A 10444-nucleotide genomic window follows, 5' to 3' on the forward strand; every position below is an offset into this window, starting at 1 on the left:
CAAACCCCACGAACTTCAGAAGGGAAAAATAAAAGGTTCTGCGTGTTTTGTTTTGGTTTTATCCCCCCGCAGAGGTCCCGAGGTGTCCCGTGTCCCCCCCAGGGCAGGCAGCAGGGATGCGCTGCATCAATCCCCCCCCCCCCCCCCCAGTTAATGCTGATTGCGGCGGCCGGGGCGCGGTTTTGCGAGCGCTCCTCGCTCCCCACCCCCGGATTTTGCGGGGAGAACCCGACCCCTCTGAGCCCCCCCAAGCCCCCCCAACTAACCACCCCCCCAAAGCTGGCTCCGCACCGGCAGAAAAGCGGCGGGGAGCTGGGGGCCGGAGCGGCCGCGCCGTCGGGGCAGGCGGGGAGCGGGGTGGGGGGGTCCCGGACAGGGCAGCGGTGGAGGAGGCAGGGGAAGTCCCGGCGGAACAGAGATGCAGGGGGAAAAAAACCGCCAATAACACTTTAATAGAGTTCTGTGAAAATCTGGCTAGTCGCTACCAGAACACACATTTTTATAAGCCATAAATAAAGCATACAGAAACGATAAATTAATCAGATCCAAGTAGTTTACTCTCCCGGTAACATCAAGCGTTTGTTGCAATTACAACGATCTATCCTGTCTTTTTTTATTATTATTATTATTTTAAATTTTTTTTCGTAGTTTTTTTCCTTTTTTTTTTTTTATTATTATTTTTTCCCACTTCCCCCCACCCTACCCCACCCCCTTTTTTTTTTTTTTTCCACAACGTTACAAGACTTTTGGTCCTCGGGTTCAAAACTAGCATGGGTTTCACAGCGAAGGAGGGCTTCGTTTCGTTCGTCTTGGTTTTGTTTTGTTTTTCCCCATCACTTCCACACAAAAAAATAGATATATTTATACCTCCTGGCGATGACGACAACGAAAAAAAATAAAATAAGCCAAAGGGAACCCCCACCCCCCCTGCCCCTCTCCCCATTCCCTCGCCCCTAACCCGCCCCTCCCCACCAAAACAAGGCAAACCAAGGGAATTTTCGCAGGCCCCCTCCCCCCCCCAGTGGCTTTGGGCCGAACAGGGGGGAGCACAGCAACACGCCAGCCCTTGGGGCGGGCTGAGACGCTTGCGAGACACACGGCTGCTGTTTCCCGAACGGATGCAAACATCTGGAGCCAACGGAAAAAAAAAAAAATAGATATATATATATATATGTATATGTACCGTGCTCGACAGCGTTCATAGTCCATCACTCTGCCGGGGGGCTGCAGGCGGGGGGCACGGTGAGGGGCTCTCCCCTCTCCCCAGGGAGGTTTTTCCCCTCTCGGCCCTTTTAGGAGGAGTTCATGATGGGCCGGGAATACACACCTTGGTAGTAAGAAGTCTCTCCGGCTAAAGGGGAGGACTCTAAGCCGTTTTTGTTCGTTACGGGCCCCATGGCCAGGCTGCCGGGCATGGGCGAGGCGTAGCCCGAGTAGTGCATCACCTGCTCGTAGGCCTTCAGGTCCATTTTGTGGTGGTGGTGAGGGTGGTGGTGGTGAGGGTGGTGGTGCTGCTGCTCGGTGGAGGACATCAGGTTGTTGATGGAGAAGGGGTGGTTGAAGGCGTAGTGGTGCTCGGGCTTGAGGTGGGCGTCGTGGGGGAGGCCGGCGTGCGGGGGGGCCAGGAGGTGCTGGCCCGGCGAGGCCGCCGGCTCCCCGGGGCTCAAGCCCGGGGTGCCCTTCAGGTCGGCCAGGGCACGCTTGTGGTCCTGGCAGGGCGAGGCGCTGGCCGGGGATTCGGCGCCGGCCGAGCCCTCCGAGCCCCCCGAGGAGCTGCCTTCCCCCAGGGGCTGGCTGGGGGGCTGCCCCGGCCCCTTCTTGCCCCCGCCGCCCGCCCCGCCGCCGTCCTTGGCGGCCAACTGCTTCTCGCACTTGAAGCGCTTCTGGCGGCGCAGGTAGCAGCCGTTCTCAAACATGTTCCCAGAATCGGGGTGCAGGGTCCAGAAGGAGCCTTTGCCTGGCTTGTCCGGGGAGCGGGGCACCTTGAGGAAGCAGTCGTTGAAGGAGAGCGAGTGGCGGATGCTGTTCTGCCAGCGCTGCTGGTTCTGGCGGTAGAAGGGGAAGAGGTCCATGATCCACTGGTAGATCTCGCTCAGCGTCAGCATCTTGTTGGGCGACTGCTGGATGGCCATGGTGATGAGGGAGATGTAGGAGTAGGGGGGCTTGGCGTGGGTGTAGCTCCGCCGGTAGGTCTTGGGGTCCCGCGAGCGGTTGAGGTTGGATTGCCCGTAGATGGGACTCATGGAGTTCATGTTGGTGTAGGGGGCCAGGGCGTTCATGGAGCCCGCTTGGCCTCCCATGGGGCTCATGCTGGGGCTCAGGTGGGCGCCCATCCCCGCCACCCCGGCCGAGCCCATGCCGGGCATGGCCCCCGTGCCCGGGGACATGCCGGTGAGCGAGGGGCTCATGCCCGTGTTGGCGTAGGACATGTTCATGGAGGTGGCGGCCGTCATGTTGGCCGTGGTGCTCATGGCCGACATGGTCATGTAGGTGTTCATGCTGTTCATGCCCAGCCCCGCGTTCATGTTGCTCACCGAGGAATAGCTCTGCGGGGGCAAGCGAGAGAGAGGAGGGAGGTGTTGGGGGTGGGGGGGGGAGGAGGTGAGCAGCCCCGCTGGGGACGGGGACAGCCCGGGGGGACATCGCCGCGGCCGCGGGACCCTCCAGCCCAGCCCGGACCGCCACGGGGCAAAAGCTTCTCTAGCCCCGGGGCTCGGTGCCCCGCGGGGCGGGAAGGGTTAAATCCCAGGGCGGGGTGGGGTTGGGGGGGGTGGTTGTTTTTCTCGTTAATGAAAAACAAATATATCTATATATTTATTTAAAGAAAGAGACGAGACGGCAACAGGAGCGCCGGAGCCGTCCTGGAAAGAGGACTTGGAGGAAAAGGAAGGAACATCCCTGCCCGCACTAGAAAAATATCGGGACTTGTGGGGAAAAGGCGGGGTGGGGGGGAGGAAGGATTAAAAAAAAAATTAGACTACCGCTGCCCCGCACCCCCCCGGGATCTCCTACCCGCACCCTGCCCGCACCCTGCCCGCAGCAGGCAACCCCCCAGCAGGGATTTGATGCCAAAGTTAATTTTATCCCGGGGCTGACACGGCAGGGGCGACCCCGGCCGGGACCGGGGGTGGCGAGGAGAGAGTCGGCGGAGCACCCCCCCCCCTCCTCCCGGCTCTTTTCCTTACCTCGGGCTCCCCGTAGTAGTTGCTCCAGTCCGTGTGCTCATGGCCTTCCATTTTCACCGCTCCCAGCATACTGGAAGCGGAGTGCATGGCAGTTTAAAATTTAACAGCCACAACAAACGACGACAGAGAGCAACCCAAAAAAAAAAAAAAAAAAAAAAAAAAAAAGTCCCCAGCCCTCCCTCCCCTCCGTCGGAGCCTCTGGAGGAGGAGGAAGAGGAGGGAGGGAGGAAGAGGAGGGGGGGGATCCAGTGGCGCTGGGGCTGGGTTTATTTTTTTTTTCCCGCTCCTTGGGTGGGTTTTCGCAGCGCTCCGCGGCGAAGAGTCGCCCGGAGGCGATGGAGGAGCCGGAGGAGGAGGAGGAGGAGGAGGAGGAGGAGGAGGAGGAGGGAGGAGGGAGGAGGGAGGAAGAAGAGGAGGAGGAAGAGGAGGACAAGTGCTGCAGTGACGTGGGTGCCCCAGTGATATAGCACGGAGCGGCCGGGCGAGCCTCCAATCCCCAGGTCCTCGGCTGCCCATTTGAATAATCAGCTCACACCTAGGCGGGAGCGGCTCCTCCGCGGCCCCCCGCGCACCTATCCGCACCCCCTCCGCCCGACCCGGGGGGTCCGGGCCGCCGGCACCACCATCCCCCCTCACCCCGGGCGTCCCCCGACTTTGCAGGAGGGATCCTGCGGGACCTCATTTCCATCAACCCCCATAGCCCCACTCCGGGCGGCCCCGACGGGACCCGATGCCTTTCCCCCCCCTCGATGCCCCCCGCATCCCTGACGGGACCTCTTTAACCCCTGACACCCCAACGGGAGCCGTGACACCCCCCGTGGGAGCTGTGCCCCCTCCCGCAGCCCCGGTGGGAGCTGTGCCCCCTCCCGCACCCCCCGTACCCCACGCACCTCTTCTCCCCGAGGCTGCTCTGCTCTGCGGAGCCCCCGGGGCTCAGGTCGCCCCCTGCCCGGTCGCCCCCCGGCTCTGCCCCATCGGCAGGGCCCAGCTGCCGCTCCGGCTCTTCCCCGGGCTCCGGCTCAGGTACCTACAACAAATTCGTAACTAAAACAAACAGGGGAGGGCGGGGGGGGTGGGGGGAAACGGGAGGAGAAGCGGCCCGGGGACTCCCCCCCCGGTGCGGGGTCCCGGTGGGCGCCGTCGGGGCAGCGCGGCTGAAAAGCCGCGGAGCAGCTCGGGGAAGGTGCGGGGGGGGGGGCTGGGAGGGGGGGTGGGCGGGCGTGGGGAGAAGGAAGGAAGGACTGAAGGACAGACGGACGGATGGCAAAAAAAAAAATCACCCGGCTCCAAACCCGTCCCCCTCCACGCTCCACGTCCCCCGCCCGCCTCATCGGACACATCGGGGTCCGGCGGGCGAAGGGGCACGGAGCAGGAGGGAGCTGGGGGGGTTTCCTCCACCTCCACACACCTCCCGAGCTGGGGCCCCCCCGGCACCATCCCTCCCTGTCCCCCCACCCCTTTCCCCGCCGCCTCCACCGAGCCAGGGGTTTGGTTTTGCCTCTTCAATAAATCCCCACCTCAAAAAAAAAAAAAAAAAAAACCAACAAAAAACCAACAAGCCCCATAAACCGCCGGGTTTATGCATTTGTTGATCTGTATATGTATTTATTTATCCAGCTATCGATATAAATTTTCTCCCGGGGTGGGGGAAAAGCCCCCGTCTGTCGCCGCAGGCTGGCGATAGTTTTTAAATATTAACACAAAGCCAGCCCCGAGGAGGGGTTCAGCCCCCGCGGGGCTCCGGCTCGGAGGGCGGGAGCCTAAAACTCCCCAAACCCTTCCCCCGGGGCTCCAACACCCTCAGGAGCCATCGCCCAACGAAAACAACCCCGCTGCCTCCAGCTGTTGGCGCTTCTATCGCGATAGCCGCTGCGACAGCGGCAGCCCGCCTCCCTCCCATCCACTTGCTTAGGGGATTTGCGTGTTGCCCGCAGAGGGGCTGCCCCCACCGGGATGGAGGGTGCCCCCAGAAGGCAGGGGGCGGGGGGTGCCCCCCGTCCGCAGGGTGTCCCGTCCCCCCCAGCTCTGTCGCGCCGCTAAAAGCGGTGGCGGGGCGCCCTCTGTCGCCTGCTGTCCCCGGGTCCGCAGAGATGGGGGGGGGGGGTGGCGGTGGAGGGAGGGGCACCCCAGAGACCCTCGAGGGCGTCCATTCGGGTGCTGCACCCCCCAGGACAGGTGTGTCACCCCAAAGGCTCGGGGACATTCGTCTCACCAAGGGAAATTTCTCCCTTGGGGAACAAGGGGGGGCCCTGCCCTGAATTATATTCACCCCCAAATCACCCCCCGGGTCAGGGCTGAAAGGGGTTCTGGGGGGAGGGGAGGGTGCACCCCAGGTCTGACTGAGGTCAAACTCTCTGGTCTCAGGTACCCCCAGGGAGGTTTTTGCTCCTTGGGAGTAAGACAAAGCTTGGGGAGGGGGGATGCTGGAGAACACCCCCAAATCAGTGACACGGCTCTGGGACCCATCACAGCTCAGCAGCTCAAGGGTCCTCTCTGCTCATCCCCCCACTCACAGCTGCCTCCAGCCACCCAGGGTGAGGTGGGCTTGGTCCTGGCCTCATCCCTTCTCTTAAGGGGCCAGGGGCAGGAGGGGTTCTCAGCAGAATAAGGAGGTGCCCTGTGGGCTCCTCAGGAGGAGGAGAGAGGCCATCACCCCAATTTCCCCGTGCCATCAGCTCACCCACCTTCAGGCCTCTCAGGTCCTGCAGAGCTCAGCGTGCTCTGAGCGTGTCCCCCGCACCCAGAGATGTTCCTCTCTTTCTACTGGGGATGGAAAGGGGCTTCAAGATCAACCTTCTTGTTTCCTCAGCAGGACTCGGAGTCCCACAGGAGGTTTTCCCACCCCTCATCACCTCCCCGTGCATGGACAGGAGTTGCTCTCACAGGACTCCTCTTCATTTGGGTTCTGACCACCCCTCAGCTACAGAGGAGGGTCCTACAGTTGTGGCTTCAACCCAAAATTCAACCCAAATTTCAAACCCCAATGTTTGAACCCAGTTTTTCCTTCTTGGTCTGCCTGTGAGGAACCCTTAGTGTCTGTCCCATGACATGAGCCTCTTGCCCTGCCCAGGACATGAAGGATTTTCCATGAGAGCTTCTCATCCCAAAGAGGCACCCATGGAAGCTCCTCCGGGCACCTCTCTGCACATTCCCTGTGTCACAAGGAGTGGTGGTGACCCTCCTGGTCTCCATCCCACACACATCCCAGGGATGTGGTGCTGAGCTGCATCCTGCTGCTCAGCCCCAGGCTTTGTCCCTGCAGCACAGGGACAGGGAGGTGGCTGCATGTGGGACCAGCAATGGGCATCTCAGCTCCTGGCAAGAACCCCAGGCCTGCAGCCACCATCTCCTTCTCTGCCACACTGCCAGTTTGCAGAAACCTGATGAATTTAATGTCTCTTAGGAGAACAGAGGAATACAGCTGCTTGCTTTGTAAGAAATTTTTTTTTTTTTAAATACCTGGGATGATAAAAATTGAAACTCTCCATCAGCATCTTATTTAAACACACCTGGCTGGGTGACTGAGGAAAACACCAGCCCTTTAAAAATTACTTCTTCCCTTTAATATTTAACTAATATTTATTTTCAATTTAATTTTTCTAATGGCATTCTGATTTGCATTGGCAGCCACGACTCCAGGAGCCACCTCTGCCTCCCCCCAGGGGCAGGGGGACACTGGAGGAGGGGGATGCTCCTGAGCCAAGCTCCATGGCTGGGCTGTGGTGGCAAGTGGGAGGGTGGGCAGGTAGCCACAGCCAGGGGCTGTGGTGTTCACCCCACCCTGTGCCCCCACACCCCATAACCAGGCTGGTTCCTGCCAAAGAAAATAACAATAAATTAAATAAACAAAGAGCCCCTCACCTTGTTCTCCACGACAAAGAGGAAGTGATCTCCTTTCACCTGATAATTATCATCGTTAATACATTCATACAATTATCATCATTAACACAGCCTCATGAACTCTCCCATTTGTGCTGCTGTTCTGAAATCACTGCCTGGGCTTCCCTTTCACCCCCTGAGTTGAGGAAGGGGCTCTCCTGAGTGACAAAACCCGTTGTAGCCCCCAGGAAGAGAGGCTTTTCCATGACAAGAAGAGAAAGGCACCCCTGTGGCTACAGATCTTGTTAATTAGGGATTTATCCTGGGAAAACAAAAATCTTGTTAGGGATTTGTCTGTTGAGACGGGCACCCGGGGCTCGTGCAGTGCCACTGCAATTCCTGCTGGGATTCATCCAGGCTTTTCCCTGAAAAGACCCAAAACTGCTGGGATCCCTGGAAGGGGCTGTGGGTGAGGGCAGGGGGCTCTGCTGGGCTGGGAGCAGCCCCAGAGCCTCCACTCCAAGCAGCAGAGCAAGGGCAGGAGGAGGAGGATGAGGAGGATGGGGAAATAATCTGGGGAGGGGTTGAGCGTCTCAGCCCCCAGGGGCAGAGCTGAAAAAGATCCCAGCTCTCCAGCACTGCCTGATCTAAAGGTCAGGTTTGGAAAGATGGTCCAGGGTCCTGCTCCAGAAGATGTTTCCCAGTTTTCCATAACTCCTGCAGGGCAGGTCAGGGCCAGGTTGGCTGAGGCTTTCTGCAGCCTTGTCTAGGTGAGAGGGAGGTTGGTGCAGATGATCTCTAAGGTCCCTTCCAACCCAGGCCATTCATCCTGTGAGGATCCCAGGAACTCTGTCCTGGTTCTGATGCACACCATGTGGCAGATGGGACACTCCAGGTGGGAGGGATGTGTCCCTGTCCCTGGTGTCCCCACCCAGCTGCAGCACTGCCAGGAAGCCCCACAGTGACCCCAGGGAACGTTGGCTTCACTGTTTGAAGAATTCAACAGCCAAGACTCTTCCAATAGATTCAGCCTTTAATGGGGCTGCTTAAGTTGTGGAAATATTTTCCAAGGCTTTAACAAATCTAACAAAGGAAGAGTCAGGAGCATGCAAAATTTTTCTGTAATTTTAGTGTCTGATCCAGAGCCCAGGGATCTCTCTCCCTTTTCCATGCAGGGGAAGAGACCTCCAAGGGGCTCCATCACAGACAAACTCACTTCATCCTAAGGATCTGCTCAGCTGGGACATGGCTGGCGTGGCTATTTTGGGGATATTCAGCCCTCCAGGTGCTATTTTAACCTTCATCCCCACTCTGTAATTATTCAACTTGCCAGGGAAGGTAGGGAGCTGCTGCCATCAGTGGTTGGCACCGCAAGGTAAAATAAAACCCTTGGAAGTGCCTGAAGAACGTGACCTGGGGGGAAGAATAAAGTCTCATTATTGTGTCCCTCAGGGCTGGGGGAGGTCCCCCTGGCTCACTGGGATGCTGGCACCAGCACCAATGGGGACAACCAGCTCCCAGGGGACGCTTGGGAACCCTTAGAGCATCAGCCCACGGGTAGGACCTGGCTGGTCCACGGCACCCAGGGCTGGCGGGATGGGTCCTGGTGGGACCCAAGCTCTGCTGAGCCACGGCTGGGTGCTGGCAGCTGACACCACGCAAGACGTGGGGACGGGCAAAAGCCCTCTTGGAGAAGCCCACCAGCAGGATGGAGCCTTCTGGAAAGGCTCTGGAGCAAAATAAACAGAGTGCATCTGCTGGGTGTTTACCGGGGCCCACGTGACACCTCGGAACTGGTTTCCTGCACCAGAACATTGCAGTGTTCTGGGTAAACAAGATGTGCTGGCATCTGGGATGATGTCCGGGGTGAGAAACCCGGAGCCAACGGAGTCATCCTGCTGAGCTGCTCCTGCCTGAGAGGGGTGCTGAGGGAGATGGCAGTGATGGGAGAAAGGAAGGGAGGAAAAGGAAGGCAAGAAAAAGTCATCCTCACCTCCCAGGAAAGTCCTGCCATGGGTGTTTTCCTCAGCTTTGTCCCCAAAGGCCCTGGCAGACAGGGGAAGCTCTACCTGGATGAGTAGAGTATTCAGGTTTTGGTTTCACTCTGGGGAAATATATTTTTTTAAAAAAAAATGTTTAATTATCAGTTGCTGAAAACTGAAATGTCTTTGGTTTTACAATAAGAAAACAAACAGAAAAATTGAATAGAGGGACTCCTCCCAAGAAAACCCTCTGCTTTAAAAAAAAAAAAAAAAAAAAAAAGGGCCCTGTTATTTCCTACCAAACCCCCTTTCTGCTGGAACCCTTCCAGCCTGGCCTGGTCTGAAGGTGCTTCAGTCCCCGGGGGAGGAGGGATGCAGAGAATTTCACTACTGAACAGGATAAACCAAACCCTCTGGAGCCACAGATGGTCCAGTGCATCACCCCCAGCACCTCAAACATGGACCCAGTTACAAGAGACTTCAAACAACCCATATAAACCCCAGAGAGATGTGAGCACCCAGAGCAGGGGTTGGAGCATCCCCTTATCCCCCAGCCTGGCTGGAGCTGCCAGCATCCAGCTGGAGAATGGGCTCATGGGGACCAGACCCTGTGAGCCTTCAGGCTGGGGATGAGGGGAGCTGGAAGGGGTGCTGGGGGGGTCTGGGGATGAAGGGAGATGGAAGGGGTGTTGGGGGGGTCTGGGGATGAAGGGAGCTGGAAGGAGTTCTAGGGAGGGGGCTGGGGATGAAGGGAGCTGGAAGGGGTGCTGGGGGGGTCTGGGGATGAGGGGAGCTGGAAGGGGTGCTGGGGGTGCTGGGGTGGGAGCTCAGGGATGGGCTCATGCAGAGGCTCTCGCGTGGCACCAGGAAGCTGCTTGCCCGGGAGATCAATCCCCGGCAGCTCCTCTGTGGACTCTGACGGACATTTATAGCCCTCTGAGTCATTACCGGCCTTGTTTAAACCAGTTATACCTGGCCAAGACCTTTAAAATAGCTTCATTTATACTGCAAGGCTCCTCTCGCGCTCAGCGGGTATAAATAGCAGAGCCCGACCGCCGGGCCAGCGCCGAGGGCTCCATTTCGGAGCAGGTTTTGCTCCCAGATCCTGGGTCACACCCCCCCCTATCTTTTCTGCATCACCCCCACGGCTCCCAGGGGACCCCATCTCCCCGGGTGCCCCACACGCAGCCGGGAACGAGGTGTCCCTGGCACAGCCACCGGCAAAACGCGGCGGAGATGGATGCTCTGAAAAAAAAAAAAAAAAAAAAAAGAAAAGAAAAAACCCAAACCAACAACACACCAGAGCTTGCTTGGGACTCAAACCCTGTCTGTGAGTCTGCGGTTGCTTTACCACTAATAGCAGCCCAGGCTCACCCCATAAATCTGCTGGGGCTCAGGGTGCACAAGCCCATTTCTGTGCCATCGGCCGGGAGCCCCCTTGGGCCCAGCTCACACTGA

At 58.5% G+C, this 10444-nt stretch overlaps 1 protein-coding gene and 1 long non-coding RNA gene across 6 annotated transcripts; one reads left to right on the top strand and one right to left on the bottom strand.

The window, feature by feature from the left end:
• Positions 1–427: 427 nt before the first annotated feature.
• On the bottom strand, positions 428–4330 carry FOXA2 (forkhead box A2). Of its 5 annotated transcripts, XM_071738792.1 has the most exons (4): positions 4076–4330; positions 3186–3255; positions 1328–2546; positions 428–1128 (listed from the first exon to the last, which is right to left on the bottom strand). In XM_071738792.1, the coding sequence occupies exons 2-4, from the start codon at positions 3252–3254 to the stop codon at positions 626–628; spliced, it is 1791 nt and encodes a 596-aa protein (XP_071594893.1). In that variant the 5' UTR covers position 3255; positions 4076–4330; the 3' UTR covers positions 428–625. The 5 variants fall into 5 exon arrangements, 4 of the variants coding, with proteins under 4 accessions (XP_071594893.1, XP_071594894.1, XP_071594891.1 ...); XM_071738793.1 differs by lacking the exon at positions 4076–4330 and having other exon boundaries at positions 428–870; positions 3186–3697; XM_071738790.1 differs by lacking the exon at positions 4076–4330 and having other exon boundaries at positions 3186–3697.
• On the top strand, positions 4136–6625 carry LOC139793896 (uncharacterized). The gene is made up of 2 exons (XR_011724870.1): positions 4136–4208; positions 5995–6625. It is a non-coding gene; the product is annotated as an uncharacterized lncRNA (long non-coding RNA).
• Positions 6626–10444: the final 3819 nt, after the last annotated feature.

This window comes from Heliangelus exortis, chromosome 3 (assembly GCF_036169615.1).
Source record: "Heliangelus exortis chromosome 3, bHelExo1.hap1, whole genome shotgun sequence".
NCBI classification, from domain to species: domain Eukaryota; kingdom Metazoa; phylum Chordata; class Aves; order Apodiformes; family Trochilidae; genus Heliangelus; species Heliangelus exortis.

Bases quoted from the DNA above. Each gene is read 5' to 3' on its own strand.
- FOXA2 (XM_071738790.1), bottom strand. From the start codon at position 3,272: ATGCACTCCGCTTCCAGTATGCTGGGAGCGGTGAAAATGGAAGGCCAT. The intron at 2,547-3,185 runs GTAAGGAAAAGA...TTGCCCCCGCAG, and splicing joins ACTACTACGGGGAGCCCGAG to AGCTATTCCTCGGTGAGCAA. The intron at 1,129-1,327 runs GTGTGTATTCCC...CGTTGGCTCCAG, and splicing joins AGAGACTTCTTACTACCAAG to ATGTTTGCATCCGTTCGGGA.